A 23,344-nucleotide genomic window follows, 5' to 3' on the forward strand; every position below is an offset into this window, starting at 1 on the left:
GACACGTGTAAACGAAACAACAGCCCGTTCATATGCGAGCATGCGGGCGGTTTTACAGCTACCTGGCTGATAAAGACGACTTGGATGAGTATCAAAGTGATATTAAAGATTTACCACCACATAACTTGCACAGCAAAGGTGACTTGAACACGTATTAAATTGTTATTAAAGATTAATTATTTCATAACTTGTACAGCGGAGTGGGCTACAGAGAATATCCATATACTATAAAAGCAGTGTAATATTTCACATATTGTACACCAACACACAGCTAAGATTTTAATATACATTTTGTAACCACTGGCAATGCTGAATTGTTAAAGACTGCGTTCTCATAAGCTTATCGTACTAGCAGGATCAATCTATCTCAGCGGGGATTCTCATGAAGGTGCAGTCAATGTAATTAGCTTAATTGTCTGGCACGCCCCTTCGCAAAACAACATGAACAACATCATGGACCACAAAGTTTACCCAAATTTACTTAAGTAATTTAAGTTACGAGGGGTGTCAATATACATTTAACCCGCTTAAACTGAATGCAATTTAACGAGAATTTCCGAGGAGATAGATCGATCCGGCTAATACGATAGGGTTATGAGACCGGCTCAAAATGACAGACTTAAGCTTATTCCCTTTCTCAAAGGACTGGCTTCTACTGACTTTTCACTAGAGTAGCTGGTGAAAATTAGTGTTCGTACTTTTGTGCTATGTAAGATAATGGCACACGCCACCAAAAAGTGAACATTTGCGAATACATTTTCTATTTGTTTTGCCTAATTTTCACTTGTCTGATTTTTTTGTGCTATGGTGTACTTTAGAACCACCAATATCAATAACTATTAGAAAAACAAAACTGCAGGGTAAAAACAAATATTACACAGATTTGAACGTCATTTACTTAAATCGACTCCAATTTTCACTTTATTCAGAATAGTCGATGCGAGGTGCGTACAAACCAGTAGAAAGTAAGCTGATCCTCTGCTGAGTTCACATCACAAAATTAAACATACACTGATGTAAAATGGGCACATATTCAGAATTTTGAAACAACAATGAGGGTTTATCGTTCAATCAATAATATATATAAATATATACACACAACAATACTGGATGCAAATATAAAAAAGATAGTGGTTTATTAAGTAAGATTTATAATACAATTAACAAGTTAAAATGGACATCTAAAGACTACTTATTAAAATACACTGTTCGTCGTATTCAAAATTTGAAGTTCACAAATTGACCCAGTTCATTGAAAAATTTATACGAAGCATGGCATAAATGTGATTTATACTGTTAACTCCTCTATGGTAAAATACACACTGTGGCTATGGTGATTTCTGGTATCTTTCACATTGCTGCAGCTTGTTAATGTGATTAAATAATTGGACTTCGAAAATATTTACACAAATCAATGACAGGCAGTACGGCGTTTTTATCAAGTTTGATCTTTTACCATGTAATTTATTCCAAGTTTTGTACTACTATGCCATATCTGGGTGTTACCTTTCATTATAGTGTGCACAGAAATTCTGCTTTGTTTTTTTTGTATATTGTACGAGCCAAATGGCCTACAACTGAAATGTATTATAACCACTTCCTTTCCATGAAGAATTATCATCATGCAATTGAAAATTTGAGGTAGAAGAAGGTTTTAAATTGACGAGACACGGTTGCTCAATAAGAACCTCGTGCTTCAAATGAAACAGTTTGACCAAAACAGAATCAATTTTCAGATAGACCAGGTGCCTTTCTATCAGCATCAATAAAGCGCACGATTGTTCACCGTGAAGTGATGTGCATACTGGGTTATTTATTAATGTGGGCACGTACATGTAGTTTTATGCTTATAAGGTAAGGTTGGTATGTACAGTAGGACCTGTACTTCTTCTGCAAGACTGTTCAGCACATCTTTATCGAAAACTTGAACTTTGTTTTTGGCATAGGGGAAACCAACACTGGCTAGTCGAGTTAAAACGCTTTCGCGTCTAAAACACAAAGCGGCATGTAATCAAGTCTACTAAATATACATTCCATGCAGTCTCTTGTAAACTGGTGTCGGCAACAATGGATATATTTACCTAGGAGCACAGGCCTACTGCGTCTTAGACAAAGGTGAGCAGCACATTTTACAGAACAAGTATCGATGGCGTTTCTCGTACGTATCCCATAATCCAGGGACGAGGGTGCATTTTTCGCAAATCAGTATTTATGCAGTAAGTATATTGAAATAATCAGTACTTTGTCGCTGCAGCAGCTGTAGCAGATACCTAGGGGCAGATACTATGGGTCTCTGATTGCTAATAAATCGAATCAATGTACTTTAAGAAGCCGTGTGCGTTTATATAAACCCGAGAAATTTTTTTTCAAAACATCAAAAATATTTCAAAAACATCAAGTCCATCTTAAACAAACATTATTTCAAAACGTCAAGATTATCTAACACAAAATACCAGTATCTCAAAACAACGCCTAGTTGACTTTTTATAAGATAAAAACACTCAACACTAAGCAATAAAATCGATATAGAATGTTGAAAAATTTATAAAATTTACGCAACCATGCAATGAACGGACATCATATTAACAAGACGAAAATAAGTTTGGTTGGTTATAAGTCCATATAAAAATAAAAATGATGATCAAAAATGACTCAAGCTCACGTACAATTGAAAACGTACATAATTAAAAACGTACACGTATTTTTTAAAATGAGTTACGCATTAGCAAGTATATACGTTAGCTGCGCTGCACTTATGTGATATGAACGAAAGTTGACACGTTTCGTACCTGTACCTTCCTGCATAAAACTTATCCGTGGCAAGGAAAACCCGATAGAAACAAAAGAAGCAGAACAAAGGTGCTTAATACAGGTACAGAACTACATCCTTATTAACCATACAATTCTAACATACGAGCACACTGGCAGATACACGGGCTTTTATAGAGAGTGTATGAGAGGGTGGACAAAGATAAATAGTATACAATGTCCATTTTACTACATGAACTGTATGTAGGACACAAAGGTCGTTCCTTTTTTGGGGGGGAGGGGGGGTCACAAGGTAAATAAAAGTGGGGCGTGCTCACTGCACCCCCTAAGTCTGCCACTGTGTAAGTACCTTATAATTTACTAGCTGTGCCTTAAAACTTTACACAATCACATCATATACCGTCACTTTCTCCCGGCAAAGGAAACCCAATGAAATCAATAACTATCAATCACATGACAAATACACTGCGTTCCCTTATGATGAAATACCGGAACCTTGTGAACTCCATCTTGCAGGCGTAAGTCCTTGACCTTACTTGCAAAAAACATAATAGGAACATACTTTTTTCCTTCTGTTCAACTCAAGTTATGATGGGTTCATTAAAAATAGTACCAAAAACAAAATAAATGAAATTTCTGACTGGATGTAACTGACTCTCTTTCCTGTGTGTGTGTGTGTGTGTGTGTGTGTATATATATATATCATAATTTGCATACTCCCCCGTACTCTGTGGTTTTCACTCAATGTAAGCCTGATTTATTTCTTTTCATGCATCCCAAGCGCTCGTGGTCCGTGTTCGTAGTAGGAACAGCCTTTGTGTTTGGGCTATCCAAAGGCGTCATTAGGCAACCGAAGTTTCGACTGTATCTTTAACAAAATTTTCTCTCATTTCAAGCTCCTCCGGGTGCTGGCTGTTTCTGCGATCCACTTTGGCTGTTCGTTTTAGGATAAAGTTATAGATAATCATATCCAAAAGTTCAAATATTGTGATGACGCTGGCGCCCAAAAGAAGACCCATTAATCCACCAATTTCACCTGCAACAGATACAGTGACAATACAGAGACCCTGAAAATGTCGGATTGGGTTACAACGGCTGGGTTAAGAGATAAGATACAAATCGTAAGGGAGATTTTCAAATACATCATTCAAAATTCTCAACTGGCCCGCTTTCTATGGAAATGATATTGCCTACATTCCGTGTGAAATTTGGAAGAAAAGATTCATGGTGCTCGTAGATCTGCATTGTGTGGAAAAAGAAAGGAAAAAATAAAGATGGCGCGCAACTCAACAAAATAAAGGCCAAGGTTGTATTGCACTCGTATCTTTTGTTATGCGTGCCTTGTCTATTTTAAACGAGTATATATGGGATTCAGTCCTAGTGGAAATACGGACTCAGCCGACTTTTTCCGAAACAGATCCGGAACTTACTAAGTAATGATCCTTCGTTTATGTCTCGCATTTGCTCGATCCTTTGGTAGCTTAGCTGGGCAAAATAGACGTCGAGGCTGAGGAAATTATTCCTGCAATCAACAATAGTTTACATTCCAATAATGTAAATGTATTCACTGTAAAAATCGACTCTGTACCTTGCGACATGCCATATGAATATAATCGCAATAGTAGTTTACATATACCTGTTCTCATCTAGGTCAAATTTATGTAAATGTTAAATGCATGTATTTATATCTGGTTGGTGATCAAAGGAATCACGTTTTTACCATTTAAATAAACACTTTGGATTTTCATTTTAATACCAGAAAGTGTGCCACTTAAATGAAGAGGTCGTACATGCACATTAAACACCTAGTGGTTCGTTTAATTCATAAACACATCAACTACCAGTTGGATGTTTAAATAAGATAAGTTGGGTTAGAATTAGAGATTCAAAAAATTCTAGACATTGATAAACTTACGCCAGACCTACTTACGCCACAAATTTTGCGTCCAGTGAATTCCCCTTTAAATACCTTTGCAGTCGCGTCTGAATCTTAGTAAAATATTCCAATAAGAGCCCATGGTGGTCGCTGAGATCGGCACCTAGCTTGTTGGACATTGTCCAAACTGGTTCTAAGTAAGCTTCAACGTGTTCCTGAAGATAGCTATCTACATCGATCAATTGTTCTGTTGGCGGGGCGCTTGACGTGTTGCTTTGACCAAACAGAGTGATGTCCGGAACGTACCGCTTCCAAATCTCCATTGCCCACAACTGTCCTAAGCACGGCCCTTTTCTTCCGGTATCAGAGAAAAACGTATCAAACTGCTGACACTTCTTAGCAATGTTTTTGTAAGACTGTGCCACTTCTTCTTGAAGATCATTAAGTTGTTTCGATTTTCGTTCCTCCAGCCCTTTTGCAACGTCATAAATTTTGTTGATACTCTCCCTTGCCCCTGCGATCTTAGGGTTGGACATTGCGGCTATTTCAGTTTTGGTCATCTCTCCCATCAGGTTGTATTCCAGCATCATGTCAGTATGTGCCCTGGCATTTGAAACTTTAAGGAGAGACTCGATATGTTCGTCACTTGTCAATTTCGCACCCGAATATGAATTGGATGTTACTGCCTCCAAAGAAGATAAAGCGCTTAGCGTGGAATTGTACAGATTAAGACAACGCCCGAACTGTTCGATCTCACTGACAAGATTTGTCATTTCCAAAACAATGTTAATATTCGATTTGTTTGAATGGCCTAGTGCATATTTACAATTTTCCTCAACATATACCCTTGATTGCGCGCACGGAATGGTGTCAGAACCGAAGAAAAAGTCGGGCAAGTATCTTGCGTTCTTCTCGGCACTGAGTTCAAGAAACTCAGACATGCTTTCGTTGTAAAGATTGTAGAAATTCTGAACTTCCAATTTTGCCTTCGATCGTATGTCGTTAGAGAAGGCGTTTGAACCATCCAATAATATAAATAAGTTACCTGGCAATTGGCCCAGAACTTCTGTTAGCCTCAGAACAAAGGGGTGAACCTTGACGACGTACCAAACTCGGTATGGCGATACAAATCCAGTAATCGATCGGGCGTCTTTCCTATACATATCAATGAGATTCCTTTTTGAATTTTCGATCCTTTGCGTAACATACTTGTGGCCGATGCGTACTTCTAATATATCGCTAAGCACACTTAGGAATTTGGTATAACTTTTGTTCAGCTCGTGCAACAATTCGTAAACTATGGTGAATCGCTCGGGGTCAACGCGGTGTGCTCCCTCTCTGGCGTTTAAGAATGTTTCATTGAGAACAGAAATGTTTCCACGGAGTACACGGTCGACGTTGATGTCGGAAATCGTTGCATAAGATATTACAGGTTCGTAGAACGTGGTGTTGCAAGGCTGGATACACTGAGCCTGTTTGTCGTTACGTTGCTCTATAATAATAATATAATAATAATGATAATGATAATAATAAAATAATAATAATAATATGTCATTGTCAATCTGACCTTGCTAGACAGAACAATTGATTGCAATTATCCACTAACAACCATATCGAAGCATTTCCAATTTGTTTTGAACGAACGGGGAGCTGTTTGTCCCATCTTGCGAACTGCGGGGATGTTGCTCTGTTAAAACCTTTTTTAATTTGATATTTTGCTAAAGCGCATTGCCGTGTAATGGAATGCAGTACCCATGATATCAATAGTTTCAAGAAACTGTGTCACTAATATGCTTTGTGAAAACATGCTTTTTTTAAACGTAAAATTACAGAAGTATCTATGTCTATATCAATACCTAAAAAGAGAAAAAGACGTTAATCGTGAACGAAAATGGAACTTACTCAAAAGTGGCAAAACACAATCAATATATTTAACAGTGTCACAAACAGGCGGGTCATCTGAAATAAAAAGTGCATCTATTTTGTAATTAATTTGACCCGCAATAAAAACCGACATGTGTACGTGTCAGGAGTTAAACTATACTATACACCATACAGATATACACATGCACAATAAATCGTTATATATTAAGTGCTTTTAAAAGACATTATGTTGTATGGTTCAAGGACCCAGTGTAATGGATATTCTTTTGTGGTTCCTTGGAAGCAAATCGGGGAGCGCAGTAAATGTTCATGAAATAGTCAGTGCTTATTACCTTTATTATAATGATCAAATTAATCATTATCATATCTTTAATTATAAGAATTGATACTATTCAAAACATTTATACATAACTCGTTCTTCATAAACCGTTGCTATTATATCTAAAGTTGTTTCAGTTGCAGACTAGATTACACACCCCTCTCTTAACTGACATATAACCATATTTATAAATAGGTTCAATAAAAAACAAACAAGTATACACTTTATCTACTCGACATACACACACACACACACACACACACACCCCTTCACCTTTCCCTTTGCCTTCCCCTAGCATATAGGCATCTCGACAGCCGCAGGCTTGTACCAGTCGCTTCGTTTCATGTTCCAACAAACATCTTCCCGTGGTATATTGTTGATAGTAATCAAGCGGCATGATTCCACAGGTGCCATGAGGTTTCTTAAGACTCTTAGTCTATTAAGAAGTAGCAAAGTTATGAATAAAATGTGCATGTCACTAAAGACGACATGACAAAGTTTCATGACCCAAAGAAGATAATAAAACTACAATTTTATTATGTTCAAAAATTGGAATAATGTCGAGAGGGAGTCACATGATAATTTAAGAACAACAAAGAGGGGGGGGGGGGGGGGGGCTTACGGATGTCTTCTTCACGGCCACCAGCGCGTGCATTCCAGGAGCCACGGTGAACCCTAGTTCGCGGACCTGTGGGATCTCATCCTGAGGGTGCAGGAATACCTAGAAAAGGTAAGAAAATTAGAATATTGATAACGTTTTTAAGTGAAAGTGTTTTTCGATGCGAGAACGGACGAAGAGTATCGAGTCATGATCACCGTCAGGCAAACACATAAACAGACTGGTTTCGATGGGATAACATAATGTGAATATGTTATATATTTTTTCACGGATGTGGTACGGTTATCAGTCAAAGAACAGCTTGACTTACACGACCACGCTGTCTCAATACATAACTTTTATTCAACCTTGTTACTAACTCTCCACTACATTATAGATGGAGCATTGGGCCCACGTAAACAACTGAATAACATATGACCTATTCCAGTAAGGGAAATAAATATAATTTAGGCTGAATACTGGTACATGCATGCACGAGAAACGTTCACGCTTTATCATGAAGTATTTTCAATATACTATAGGTATGGGATTTTGTTTTGGCCAGAATACAGACTAGAAGGTAATCAGTTGGGTAATTTGTTAGATTTCAGTTTTGTTTCTGGCTCGAGAATAAATCACCCAATGCCCATAAATTCCGTATTTATTTCAAAAATTAAAAAAATACTATAAATGTACTGTATAGCATTTCTGAAATACCCTAAAGTACTTCTGGTCTATTATTAGAATTAAACTTCAGGTATAAAGACTAAGGCCAATTCTTGCAAGTCTTATCATTGATAAATTATTCGAAAGCCTTAAAACAATGGGTTTACCTTTTATCGGAAAACATTTTAACTTCATGTGAATTGAATCAAAATCATGTTTTGAAAGAACCCTTATATCAGGGGATGATTGTACCTTTACTCTGGCATTTTAGATAACTGTTACTTGAATCAAAAATATGTTTCAAAGAACTCGTACATCAGATGATAATTGTACCTTCACTCCAGCATCCTTATTTGGCCCTAACATGTACTCATACTGCTCTATGTTAAGTATCAAGCTCAAGCCGAATCTTGAACCTACAAAGAGACGCAAAGTGCATGGAGTTGTGATTCAATGAAGTTTCTATACTGACAGCAGCCTTAAATTATAAATTAGTACACGTAATTGCACACAATGAATAAGACTTTTTGTGCACTTCCTTCGTGCATTTATTCATATAATCACCTTTTATGTGTAATGGCGTCCTTATTTTTCAGAAAACAAACCCATTATCATACTCTTTAAGTACACTATTGATTTTTTTGCAAAAAATGTTTCAATATATGTATATGTGTGTACTGTATGTGTGTAAAGCCTAGGTCCCAACTACGTTTTGGGCGCACGGTTTTTAGGTTCCTTGCGTCCGTCTAGGACGTAGCTAGATCGCAGGGAAGAAATCAAGTAATTAAAAAAAAAGCCTAGGCCCCAACCGAACGTACGGGCTGCTACGTGTGGTCTACAGCAAAAAAATGGAGAAAACGTGGGAGTTCGTACGTGAGTAGCACGTCCATCGTGCGACTTTTGGAGGACGCAAACAGCACGTAGAAACTTTTCGACATGATCAACAGCCGCTACGTGCGATCTAGGTACGTCCTAGCTGGACGCAAGGAACCAAAAAACCGTGCGTCCAAAACGTAGTTGGGACCTAGGCTTAACTTTTCGACATGATCAACAGCCGCTACGTGCGATCTAGCTACGTCGTAGCCGGACGCAAGGAAACTAAAAAACGTGCGTCCAAAACGCAGTTGGGACCTAGGCTTAAGGGATATGACTTTCATGTAATGCTTGTCTGTTTGTTCTCTGGGACGGTTGGAAATGTGATCGTGCAGCTGTTGTTTTATGCCTCGGTCACAACCGGCCGTACGGGCTCTTACGGCCTGTTTGCGTCCAAAATTTCCTCAGAATCTCACGTGCCGCGCAAGTTCTTCTTGAGAAATTTGGAGTTCGAAGACAGCCCGTAAGCACGTACGGAGGATGTTGAGTATGTCTAAAAGGTTCTACGAATAGCCTGCGAACAGCGAGGCAGCAAGCGTAACTTGCACGGAGTTAAGCCTAGGTCCCAACTACGTTTTGGACGTACGGTTTTTAATGTTTTTATAGGTTCCTTGCGTCCGGCTAGGACGCAGCTAGATCGCACGTAGCTGCTGTTGATCATGTCGAAAAGTTTCTACGTGCTGTTTGCGTCCTCCAAAAGCCGCACGATGAACGTGCTCCTCACGCACGAACTCCCACGTTTCCCCATTTTTTGGCCGTAGACCACACGTAGCAGCCCATACGTTCGGTTGGGACCTAGGCTTTAGCAAGAGAGACGCGCGTTGTGCAAGACAAACTCAAGAAATGAGCACAATTTCCACGACCATCGCTCCTTGCAATTAGCGTCCCTGCCTGAAAGGAAATCTCATGTGGCCCTTGCGACTCGCAAGGCAGACTTTCCTCTACCTCTACGACCTCCGCAACCCCCAAAAATCGCATCGCAGGGGACGCACGATCCTGAAATTCGTGCGTCTTGTTGTGACCGAGGCTTTACCTTCCCATACTATTCGTTTCGCTTTTGTGCGCAAATTCTATCTCTCTCAACTCACCTGCTCTTTCAGACACTTTTACTTTCTCATCAGCGGTGGCTCCATTAAAACTATAACACACTCCATAATCAGTTAGGACCGGCTTGAAACTGTCTTTTTCACAAGGCTGTCCATCCCAAAAGCATCTAGAACAATGACGATAAAGTCAACGATACATGCGGCTGATAAATACTTTCGTTCTTAGTAAAGGGTAATGAAGCTCAATGTCCATACATTCGTCAATGGAAATAGCTCACTGAGAGTTTAAAGGGATAATAACTCTTCGTATGAGATCTATATTTCACAATAAAAACATTGTAAACAACTCACAGAAAAATAATATGTTCTTTTTACCTCAAAACAGCAGTTATAGCTATTATTCTGATATCTGAACTTGTCATCGGACCATGTGACCTCCATAGATAACTATACTCTGTTATAATTTCTTAAGAGATTTTTACAAAAAAAAATTTTTTTTACAAAAAAAAAACCAGGGACTAACTAACCATTGGCAAGTTTGGGGAAATTATTGTTTATTCCAGAAAAATTCATTTTTGGCCAAAACGAACAGTTATTGTCCCTTTAAACTAAACTGGTCTAATTCCCAACAGGGTATTAAAAGTCGTGTGATTGGTCAATCAGTTTGTCTTGGCACGGTGTAAAATCCTTCTCTTATGACAGTTTTCAATTGAGTTTAAGTTAAGTTACTAATTACCTGTGAATTAGGTCTTCAAATTGGTGTGCAGCTTTGAATAGGAACGGTGTTAATTCTACTCTTTTGTGCCCTTGGATTAATAATATAATATAATATAATATAATATAATATAATATAATATAATATAATATTTCTCTTATTGAGCAGCTGTATATTACCATGGTATCTTGAATAAAGGACAGCAATCTCTTTAATGTGTAGTACTCTATGGAAGCGTAGAGTTGAAGATATTTTATACATAATTTTAATTGATCTATATACACTCTTGGTAAAAAAGGCTGTCCCACCTCCAATTCTATTTGCTCTACCTATATAGGATCACCTCTCAGTATCAACCACCTTATAAGCTGTACCATCTCTGTCAAGTTCTTCAAGCGTCAAATTGAAACCGTGTGGTAACAAGTGCTCTTGCCACAGCAGAACAAGGTGACATTCAATTTACCTATCCCAGGGTTCTCGGAGGTAACGTTATTCTCCCGGGAAGAACCACTGTCTATCTCTAGAGTTGGGCTCAAAATGTCCACCCCATTTTTGTCGTTGCAGGTATTATTAAAAAACTGCCTGAGTTCTGGAAGCATGATAATGGGGCCATTAAGAATAGAAGATCCGAGTATTAACTGGTCCAAGGATCAAACATGGCGGACCCTACATGAAAGGGAGACAGCTTAATCCTTTAATGCTGTCTCCGCCTCTCACACACCTCCGCACGGGTCGTCCTTGCATGGGGCACAGTAATCCGACCGGATGCGTGGGAAGGCGTGTGAGAGGCGGAGAGACCATTACATGATTAAGCGGTCTTCCTTTCATGTAGGGTCCGCCATATTTGACTCTTGGACCATTTGATACTCGGATCTATTCTGAATAACCGCACTGAGACAAATGAACTGGTTCATTTGAGTCACGTATATGTACACATTCATTGTTTTTAAACAAAGCACACACGAAAAGTGTCAGGTGTGCGTCATAAACTGTATGTCACAAATGCGTCAATTTCAATATGCGAGTCACAAACAAACACATTCAACCGCACACAGATACACAAATCGTGCACTCTTGCGACTGGACACAAAGGCTCATTTACACGCATGTACACAGGCACACAGATATATAGACACTCGCACAGATACATGAATAAACAAAAACAGAGAATCCTAACCGTCGCATCCCGCTTCATCTGATCCATCTCCGCAGTCATCAATCTCGTTGCATACTAAACTCTTGGCAATGCATAGGCCAATTGTGCATTGGAACACATCCGATCCGTTACAAACTGTGTCAGAAAAAGAGACGAACGTATAAAATACAATTTTTGCCATGCGGTGGCTGTACATCAATTGTACTGAGAAGCAAACGGATCAACTATAAACAATCTCAATGCATAGGCCAATTGTGCATTGGAACACATCCGACCCGTTACAAACTGTGTCAGAAAAAGAAATGGATGTATCAAACACAAATATTGCCATGAGGTTACTATTTATACTAAGACACACACACGGTAACATTAGCAGTAAGTTAGTCTATTCATATCACTATCGTCGTCAGATGCTTATCAGTGGTGAGGCATTGGAGGGTAGTCTTTAGTTTCAGGAAAATATGGAAAAAAGTATGAAAAAGATTCAAAAACATTTAGGATATTTTAGAAATTTGTTAAGGATACAAACAATTACAGAACGGGGATAAAGGCCGGATTGGTGAGGCAAGTTTGTAAGATTGGAAATTTTAGTGGACCTTCATTAGTGACGTAGAAAGAGCGACAGAGTGAGGAACGGACATTTAAAGGGATAATAACTCTTTGTATGAGATATATATTTCACAATAAAAACATTGTGAATAACTCATAGAAATATAATATATTCTGTTTTACAACAAAAACGGCAGTTATAGCTATTATTCTGATATCTGAGCTTGTCTTTAGACCACGTGACCTCCATTGATGGCTATACTAAGTTAAAATCTCTTAAGAGATTTTAACAAAAAACCAAACTTTTTAGAAAAAACCAGGGACTAACTTTGAATGCAAAAATGGATTCATTAACCATTGGTAAGTATGGGAAAATTGTTGTTTACTCCAGGAAAATTCATTTTTTGGCCGAAATGAAGAGTTATTATCCCTTTAAACTTACATAAAATACGAACAAAGTTGTGCGGATGCCAAACTGTCGCATACGCAAGCTGTTCTTACTTTGTATTTATAATTTCCAAGATAATAGTGTACATTTTATTAAAACATTCATTTAGTGTATTTCGTGTAGGAACCTATAAAAAGTATAATATATCCCCCCTAACATATAAATGTACTGTGTCAATATTGGGAACCACGCGACTCTAAACAATCTCAGGTCTTATAAGCGAATTAGCTGTTTGCAAACTCGAGCCTCAAATTTGATAGCGTGAACATCCCAATTAACAAGTCAAACCACGCTTTAACATGGTACGAAGGTAAAATAAGCATGCACGAGCACATCGCTATAAACCAAGAACCGTTCGGTACGTTCGTATTTGCCGGATATTGTCGAAGGCGCATTACTCCCGTATTAAAACGCGGTATGGATAGTAGATTATTGAAATACCTTAGTTTGATTTGCTCTGAGACCTGTTATATATTTTTCGTTCATTTTTTCCGAGCTTTGGTTGACCATCGCAACTAACATCACTCCCCTCAAAAAAAAAAAAAAAAAAAAAAACATCACCTCTTTATTGGGCCTTGGTTTAGAGGCCAAGAATCTTTCTCTTTTGTTAAAAAAGTAGAAACAGGAGAAAATAATATCACGCGTGAATTTTCGAAAGATCTAAGGTGCATTTTCTTCTACTTTTTTCCATGCTGAGAACAGATCGGGGTTGAGGAAAAGAACCCGTATGTGTACAGCTTAAGACCCGGATAAAAGAGGGAATTCACAACAGATAATCCTCGGATCAACTGATATGCGGACTAAATACGGCGTCTCTACATGCAAACAGAGCCAACTCATCAGCTGATTGTCTCCCCGACTCCAAGCGTGTCGTCACTGCAGGGGTCTAGCAAGTAAAACTCGGGGCCGTGCTTTAATCCTTTTAATGGCGCGTGGGGACCGTAAGTTCATGCCATGATATCGTGGTTCGAGTCACAAACCTGCGGCTCGCGATCACAAACGGCGATTATCGATTATGAACCTATCAAAGTCTTATAACCTGTGTGCAACTCCGAATATCTCTGTGTACATTCAAGGTAAGTTAAAAAACACACTATCATTTCTTACCACATCCATTTAGCTCGTCTGTAAAATCCATACAATCGTTATAACCGTCGCATTTTTTGTCCTCATCAATAACATAACCATTTTCACAGTAAAACGGGCGTGCCTCTGTCTTATAATTGTAGGCATTTTCGATTTTTCCCACATCGCAATATCCAGGATTTACTTCAACGCTATCAATAGCTGGACCTTTATTGTTCAATCCAGCAATACTTTCAAATACAAGTCGGAATTCTTGCCCCTCATGTTTTATCATTGTATAAACCGTTTTCCACTCCTCCCCTGTTTTGTTGAACGATTCCCATATCTGGCGTCGTCTGTCGGTCTTGTACTGTGAATGTAGCTTTAAAACAACAGCGTCGAAATCTGAGATCTTGAACACAAATTTTACGCAGGCAATGTCGGTTGTTGGGATTCGAACTGGAGGCGAAATGAGAGAAGTTCTCGATTTGTACCGTACGCCATTTTGGACATCCACACCCATGAAGCGTTCATATTTATCTAAATAAAAACATAAAATAAAAAACAAAAAAATTAAACTTGTGTTTATACTATGTTACATATCCAAAAAACTGTATCGTCATTTTGCATCACATGTAAAAATAATTAATTGGTCAGTAAATTAAAATCAGGATATATATATAGTAAAAATTTCCCAGCTATAACAGAAAGCACCACGAGTGCCAGGAATTATAGGGTTATTGGGGTCTAGGCATCGAAAAGTGAGTGAAACTGTGTGGTTAAATTTGATGAACAATTAGTTCGGGTCAGAAAAAGGAAGATATTTCAAGAAAAGGGAGACACGGACTCCAAGAATCATTACAAAGTATAGTCAAGAAAAGAAACTTAGCCTTGGTTATGGAACCCTACAGCACATTATGGCAGAGGGAAAAATGAACCGGCAGATCGAGTATATACGTGACGCAAGCGCCGTCACCCAAGTGTCGCGGAAATCGAAATGGCTCAAATTGGTAAAAGGTTTGTTTGTGGCAAAAAGAGATAATATCTTGTGAACCACATCTCTTCCCTGTAAAGCAACGAAACGACATAGAAGACTTCAAAAAAGTACCAACCTGCTTCAGTAATATACTCAGGTACCCATTTATACAATGAGCGGCCAACAGGGGAAACCCGGTAACCACAGTTGTACTTGGTTAAGAAGTTACACGTGGCCGACATTTGATCTAAAATAGAAACGTTGTATATACATACCTTTAGATATAACAGAATAGTAACTATTGTGATGAAGGTACCTCGAGGAAGTTAAACTGCTTCATTGTCTTACTCGTGTTTTATAGCGGCCTATGACTGTTTCCTAGAATATTATCTTTTCAGTGCCCATTGAGGCAATCCTTGGTTGCGATTACATTGCCAAACAACCGGGATTTTTTGTTTTGTTTGATAATATAACTATTGCTATTGTTAAAGAAGAAAAAAAATGAACGGGGTAAAAGCAGGTTGTCTATTGAAAAACTACAATGCAGAAATGTCTAATGTGGATTGGGGCGTGGGGGGGGGGGTGCGAATTAGAAGCAAGCTTGATACCAAGTAATTTGACTGCTGCCAATTTCACCAAGCACGGAACAGATGATAAAATTGATGACACTTATTTCTTTTTACGCATTTCCCTTAGCTCTACATGTAGGGGTAGTTTAAAGGTACTCATCTACTAAAAGTAAACATTTATATGATAAAAATAGAATTTTCATGAAAATTAAAAAGTACTTGAATTGCAAAAATCTCCAAAATCGTTTGCAGAGTGATCATCCCCAAACCCGGTCTGAGTTCTAAGTTCATACCTGTGCATGGTTTCGTTTCATCACTAAAGTCGCCGCAGTCATTTTCTCCATCACACAGAGTTTCTTTATGAACGCATACCTCGTTGTCGCATTCGAACTCAGTCGATGTACAAGCTGCGAAAAAAAGATAGCATTCTTTGTGATGTACACTACGTGCAATGTAAGAAGGCCTACATGTAGCAGCCTATCTAGAGGCTATTAAGAAGCAAATCGTTTGGTGCAATATCATCTTGACTGTTGCAGCGACCTTCATTAACTGGTGGTTAAATCAAAGCTATTTTAAACAATAACTTACATCGGGGGATATCGCAGTAGTCTATATCCCATCTCTTTGAGGTAATGCACCATGGTCCTTTGGGATCCTGGTTCGGGTTTCTACAATAGTTTTTGGCATCTTCTATGCTCTTGTCGGGAAAATCTGTCACATCTAAACCAAACTTTATCATGTTGTCACGTCGCGCTATCTGCTGGGCCCAATTCATGCAAGGTTTCCCACTTTCTGTGATGTTCAATGTGCCGGTGTACGTGGCACCGGGTCCCATTAACGTTGATTCTGTCGGTTCGAATAAAAAAAAAAAAATGGAGCAAAGGGATTGACCATTTAAATACATATGCATACAACATTACATTAATGTGTGAATGAGCTACTTATTATTCGCGTGTTTAATGGACTTTAAATTCGATGAAATATATATTCTATAGTGTCTTTTATGTGAATATGACAAAGAATATGGCAAAGAAATTACGGTAAGGAAGCCGACACCGATATATCAGTCATGCGAGCAAGGGATTTGGGAGCAGGTAAAACACGTTTTTTAGAAATCATTCAAGTACTTTTTTGCTGGCGGGAGCCATTGGAGTTAATGTCACAGAATGATATGTGGAGTATTTCTCATCTTGTGTGGGGTTAAAAATAACGTCACCTGTCGGACAATTACTGTCATGTTCATCAGACCAGTCCCCGCAGTTAGGGTCGCCGTCACATTTTAATGCCACTGAACGACATTGGCCACTTTTACATTGAAACTCTTCCCCGCACGCTGAATATAGAATGGAGATCTAGCAAACATTTCGAAGCACGGGAAAAATATTGTTTATATAGCGCCTGTATTGAAAATACTGCAATCTACAGATCGTCTACAAAATTATTCAGTCTGCTGGTTTTACTTTCATTTTGAAAGCAAATTAATACATTAATAAATTCTACGGCAAAACTTTTTAAAATCTCCGCCGACACTTTTCGAATGACGATGTAACAACATTTATAGCATACAGTACCGGCACAGATGGGGATATCACACGATTGCCAAGCTATGGTTCTGTCAGTTGTATAGCACCATGGACCAGCTGGGTTCGCATCCGGGTTCCTACAGAAGTTTGAGGCTTCCGGTACCGAGGCATCTGGGAAATCACTCGGGCTCTTAAACTGGTGCTTGTGTGGAGACTGCATGTCCCAGCGCTGACAATCATAACCGTCAAGAGTCACATTCTTATGTCCTATGTAATTGGAGCCATGGCGGTCTTGCAGGCATTCAAATTGTGCTGCAATGACGACAAACAACCGTTTGGTTAAGATGAAGCGGCAAAACTAGATACTTTACAAAGTCCGAAAACGAAGATTGAACACTTTGAGTGGACATTGTAGAAGTACAGATATATAAGACGGTATGATTCTGACACAAGTACTTAATTTGTTTTGTTAAAGTAGGCATCTGAATGCTAACTTTCTTGAACTGACACTCAGATACACGGTAGTTCGGTTCCGTCCGGTTCAACCTTTACTGCCTTGTTGCCTGTAACTGTAATGATCCATTTCATTTGGGATTAGGCCAAATGTTCTGATGGGAGCTGTTAAGCTAGATTCTCACAATGTCCATATATGTCCATGAACCTACCTTCATCACTACACGGTGGGAGATCTGGACATTTGAACTGATCTTTACATATTCCAGGCACAATTGCCACCTCATCCACTGCCAGTGTTCCGGGGCAACTCTTTAAGATTTTTCTATTTTGACTTATGCTATCTTTAAGAAGATGAGCTTGGAATATGACGTTGTACTGTCCAGCTGGTAACTGGACGACATCTCTGAGCCATTGATTTACCGGCTCCCCGGTGCTGAAGAACAAGTTTTTACGAATAACACCATGCTTCTTCCCCGAATTCTACAAAGACAAAAAATTATTGAATTATATAACCTTTATGTTAAATTAAAGGCAATATATATAGAAACGCCAATACATTATGTCAGATGTAAAATACTAGTACATGCAATCAGATGTAAACTGCTCTTCCAACGACAACAGCATTGGTTTTTTTTAACAAGGTTTTAGTGGACGATTTATCTTAAAGGCACATACGTCCTCAGCTCAAATATTACTACTTTTACCATAAAGAGTTCAAACTAATGACCTCAGCATATTAAACGTAACATATAATGTCCATGACAATAGCAAATAAAGCCTAAAAGCCGATGGATCTGTAAATAAATAGGTATGAAAAGTGCACTTTCACTAAAATTCGTACGAATATCCAATATGCAAATCAGCTAGGATCCGCCTCGAAGTGTTATGTATCTCTCATTTAAATATATGTCACATGACCGCAAAGTTATTATGGCGGACGAGGGGAAGCGTAAACGCGTTTACAAGAAGCCATTGTTAACCGATTCAGCAAAGAAAAGGAGAAAAAAGAGTAAGATAAGAGAAGATTTAGCGAGAGGGTGTCAATTCACCTTCACAGGGTCCATCATAAAATGCTGCAGATTTCAGAAGTACAAACAGACCAGACTGAGGATGACTTCATCCAAAATAAGCACAACAAAAATAATAAAAGTAAGCTAGAAAATACCCAGTACCCAAAACATGTCCATGCTATCAAGCCTCGTGACTATCGAAGTAAGAACCTCATTCGCACTCGCAGGCTTACTTCAAAGTTGCACGTCACCTCGACCTATGCCATGTTAATTAATTTTGTGCGATTTTGTGCATCAAAAATTACTCACACTAATGCCTGATACCTCTTTCATTAAAGAATATCGGTTAAAATGTTGTAGTCCACTTACATTTGTATGAAAACGGCTTTTAAGTACACAGTAATGACGGTCTCGTCGATGCCATATTGAAACACGTGTGTATTTACGGCTCAGTGTTTACATCCGGGTTCCGGATATATATGCAAAGCGCGCGCAATATTTAAATGATCTTTGACTGACAAGTAAAGAAGTCTCAAATAGCGGTATAAGCGCTCAAAAACATCTTATGGAAGACATTTATGAGTTCGTTGTGAGCAGACATGTAAGTTAGGTATATTTGAACACCACCAAACTATTTTAATGAGGAAAATCATGGAATTTTTCGTAAAAATCCGAGTACGTATGGGCCTTTAATGTCTTTTTATGAAGTGTGTGTGCAAACATAGCTACAAGGTATCCACAAAAAGAAGCCGGATGTGAAATGCTCCGTGAAATGATAAGTACTTACTGTTGATGCTCTTTCCTTGAGAACGTTGAGCTTTGATGTTCCCAACCCATCTATGTAGTAACAAAAGTGTAGACAATGTGGCATGGAAATGTTGATAGGGGGTGACACCAATTCCGCAACTCCATTGGCAAACCCACAGGCGTCAGCGATCATGACTGATCCTAAACCGACAGATATTGATATCAGTGATTAAATCTACACAGCACTGCAAATATTAAGCGGATCTTACTTTAAATAATGTTTTGTGTTTGAATGCGGAAAATTTTACATTTTACAAAAACAGTTACCAGTAAATTTTTGCCATTGCAAAATAGCAAATAAATAAATAAATAATAATAATAATAATAATATACCTCTATAACTCACTTTGTGTGAAACTGCATTTTATACAATCAAACAAAAACACACATCCAGATGCTTCCTTACCTGAACTCTTACACGTAAGATTAGGGTTCGTATGCAGGCTCGGTAGATGATTTTCTGTTCTTGTCCAAGTGAAGCCACTTCCTGCTTTCCTTACTGAGTACCCACAGCTGTACGAATCCTCAAATCCACACCCCACAGAAAAATCTGAAAAACCAATTTACACATTTGATTGCATTTCATCAATAACATGAATGAATTTTATTAGTTTGAATGTTACAGATTCTTATTTAATGAAAAGATCGCCATTGTTATAAATCATTAATAATATTTTAAAATTGGAAATACGATAAGGTAGGTCTGATTTCCTATTAAACACTAATCTATATATAGATTCGAAAATGATACGAACTACAAGGGGTTTCTTCGTCACTCCTGTCGCCACAGTTATCAACCCCATTGCATAATAAGTGACTGTCAACACACATGCCGTTTGTGCATTGAAATTGACCTTCAGTACAATCTGGAATAGAACAATAAAAAACCATACTGTGGGAAATGCACAGTATCAAAGCTAAGATAAAGTATTCAACGACGCATAAAATGTTCCCGTTTAAACAACAATGCAATTGTGAAGCGAGTAGTCAAGAGATACATTGTGTATTTTGTTTGGTTATACCATCGTCCTTTCTTTACAATCAATTTTTTTCTCGTTAAATGAGGATATTTTAGTTATCCAACAGGTGCAGTCCACACTTTGGCTTATTTACCAAAAACTTAGTAAAAAAAAAAAATAAATAAAAAAAATAAAAAATAAAAACACCTTGGCTGAAATCGACAATTCCAGAACAAACTGTATCGTCAATGCATTACTATAGACATTCATTCAACCCGAAGATATTTTCAGTAAACCTGAATTCTTGTGAAAAAGGAGTACAGGAATCCATCATACCGCAGAAAGGGACATCGCATCTCTCCCCTCTTGTGTCCATGTCGGATGTAAAACACCAAGGTCCATCTTTTCTCAGGTCAGGGTTGCGACAGAAATTATTTGCCTGTATCAACGTACCGTCGGGGAAGACGGCAAACTCTCTCAGCTTCTTTAATTGCTGTACGACGCTGTCCGACCTCCACGGCATGCAGGCTTTCCCACTTTTCGTCCAAGAAACTGTCCCGCTGTATTCCGATCCCACACGTGTACGTATGCATCCATAAACTGCAATGACCCAAATTTTATACTAACTTGGAATAAACCCAATATCGCATTAGAGGAGTGTGCACAATGGCGGGTTTAAGGGGGGTGTCAGGGGGGTCCTGACCCCCCCTTCGATTTCCAAAAAAAAAAAAAAAAAAAAAATCACCCAATGGTCTTGAAATTAGAATTTTGACTGGCTGAATCATAATTCTGAACCTGTCACTCCTAAAAACTTGAACCCCCTTCAAATAATCCTACAATCGCCCCTGGTACATAAGGTACGACGACATCCATTATATTTTTATCATGGATCCTAAATTCTTTCAAGCTCACAATAAAGAAAAAATGTCTATAAATGGTAGTAGCAAGCTACAGCAATATGAAATATGAATATGGAAAGGCAAACATGCTGTAAACATTTAAATATCTCCACGTTATGTTTCATTCTAGCAAGCATGAATGTAAATCCTAAAGAGAGGACGGCAATGGAATGTTTGATTTGAAGAAATCTGGGCTTACAACATTTCATCTAAAATATTTAACCAGTAGTTTGTTTGGATAAAATCGTTCAAAATAAGCTTCCCAAAGATGTTCCTAAAATGAAAATGAGAAAGGAATGAAAGACATTATATAAATTCTACCTATGATGTCAGTGAAGGTATCAGTATTTTGTAACTTCAAACTGCAATAATCTCTGTTATAGGGTTCTAAAGGTAATTAACAGTAAGTGACCATATAAAAATCATCGTGTATCTCCGTACTGTAACTGATTAATTCTTACCCGACACGTCTTGTGCATTGAACTCCACCTGGTTTAAGCTAACATCATCGATGGCAATATCACCCTTTATGCCATCCCCACGTGTACCTCTGAACACAACACGTGAACGGTGGGCAGTTACACTTGGTATTGCTACTGCCGCTTTCACCCAATCAGGACCTTGATTCCCCTTGACCTCCACCAACCGCTGCACTAGGAAACCATCTGTCAGTAAGAAGACCTCCAGGGTTCCGATGTCACTGCCCTTCATGTGATGGTAAAATTCCAGGGAATGATTAGTGTTACCTTGAAAATCGTAGAGAGGGGAAGACAAGGTCGTGGTACTCCCCTGTTCTCCTCTGTGGGATGTAGTATACATATAATAACCTGGAGTAGTAATATACTATCATACTGTCATGTAATAATAAACACTGGATTCAGATAAATGTAGTCAAACATCACGATCAATACACAAATGTCTAGAAACCATTTTTGTAAGACGATTTGAAGAAAAGAGAAATTTTATTTTATTTGTGTATTTATGAATGTTTATCTGTTGAGGGCGAAGTGTCGAAAACGAGCTCATAAATTTAAATTGTTTATGCTTACCGGGACAAAAATTCCTGCAGTAGTCCCAAGTGGCACCGTAGGCACCATAAGCACCATTCCAAGCATAGCACCACGGCCCAAAGTCACGTTCATCGTCAGCACGGCAGTAGTTCTTACTCAAGTGTATATGACGAGGGGAGGGCGACTCATACCAAGGCTTACATGCTGAACCAAACCAAGTGGTCGCCATCTGGCCTTTGTATTCTTGGTAATTTCCGTCGGCACACTCGCCGCTTTCATTTGCTGTAAAAGCAAACATAATATGTATTTAAGCCTGCAGATGGGCGGACATGTCAAACATTTGGTAAGAAATAAATTCTATACAACTGTTTGGCGAGAGTGTGTCAGCACCCTGTATCTTAGCTAAAATTGGCCAGGCGTCCATTGCAAAATTTCAGCAAAATGGCATTGTAAACCGCACTAAAATGTGTGTAATGTAGTGCGGTATATAAAAATCGAATTTGCTTTAACTCTGCAGAAAGAGCAAGGTTGCACACTTAATGAATTGATAAGGTCAATGGGAAATGAAGATATATTTTACATATGGTTATAATAATCGATTGAGATGTCGCACCTGGTACCTGAGGCTGTGAATGGTCAGAATTCGGTCCCGTATTCTCCGTAAATGTTGGCCCATTGTTTCGTATCCATACGAACGACTCAGATGATGACGCAATGGTGTAGCCACATAAATAGCTGTTTTCAAATGTGCAGTTAACTGATTCCACTGGTAGAATTAAAATCAATTACATTGGTGACATTTACAAGCGTCAACGGTATGGATGTCACTTTCTAAATAAATAGCTTGATATATGTTACCACGCACATACAAAATACTTTAATGTGGATAATCACATTCCGTGGATAACATTTGACTACAAGAACTATTCACAATTCACCGGATCGAGAATTGCACGGGGATATAAAAGTTCGTTGAGTGATTTTCAATCTTTAGACAGTGTTAAATACGATATCGTACTACTGAACTTGTATGGCTACAATACGATATCTTGAATTTCACTTGTTTCACAGTTACATGTATGAGTTTCTTCTATATATTTATCGACTGACAATTTTCTCTATATATAATTCATAAATTCACAAAGAAGACAATACAATTCCACATACATCA

General features: G+C 38.4%; 2 protein-coding genes across 2 annotated transcripts; both read right to left on the reverse strand.

Moving 5' to 3' along the window:
• Positions 1-1,119: 1,119 nt before the first annotated feature.
• Positions 1,120-18,552, reverse strand: LOC106171691 (uncharacterized). The gene is made up of 19 exons (XM_087018089.1): positions 18,538-18,552; positions 17,698-17,968; positions 17,081-17,344; positions 16,726-16,842; positions 16,098-16,355; positions 15,803-15,916; positions 15,077-15,187; positions 14,007-14,504; positions 11,924-12,037; positions 11,210-11,335; positions 10,768-10,837; positions 10,074-10,198; positions 8,446-8,528; positions 7,471-7,569; positions 7,122-7,284; positions 6,548-6,604; positions 4,700-6,137; positions 4,200-4,291; positions 1,120-3,805 (listed from the first exon to the last, which is right to left on the reverse strand). Exons 1-19 carry the CDS (start codon positions 18,550-18,552, stop codon positions 3,612-3,614), a joined length of 4,209 nt encoding a protein of 1,402 aa, XP_086874215.1. The 3' UTR covers positions 1,120-3,611.
• Positions 18,553-19,198: 646 nt separating this feature from the next.
• On the reverse strand, positions 19,199-23,112 carry LOC147760857 (MAM and LDL-receptor class A domain-containing protein 1-like). Its single transcript, XM_087018091.1, has 7 exons — positions 22,787-23,112; positions 22,213-22,455; positions 21,625-21,990; positions 20,601-20,864; positions 20,061-20,171; positions 19,712-19,855; positions 19,199-19,446 (listed from the first exon to the last, which is right to left on the reverse strand). Exons 2-7 carry the CDS (start codon positions 22,400-22,402, stop codon positions 19,199-19,201), a joined length of 1,323 nt encoding a protein of 440 aa, XP_086874217.1. The 5' UTR covers positions 22,403-22,455; positions 22,787-23,112.
• Positions 23,113-23,344: the final 232 nt, after the last annotated feature.

Source organism: Lingula anatina, chromosome 7 (assembly GCF_051362555.1).
Source record: "Lingula anatina isolate TDL-2025a chromosome 7, LinAna3.0, whole genome shotgun sequence".
NCBI classification, from domain to species: Eukaryota; Metazoa; Brachiopoda; class Lingulata; order Lingulida; family Lingulidae; genus Lingula; species Lingula anatina.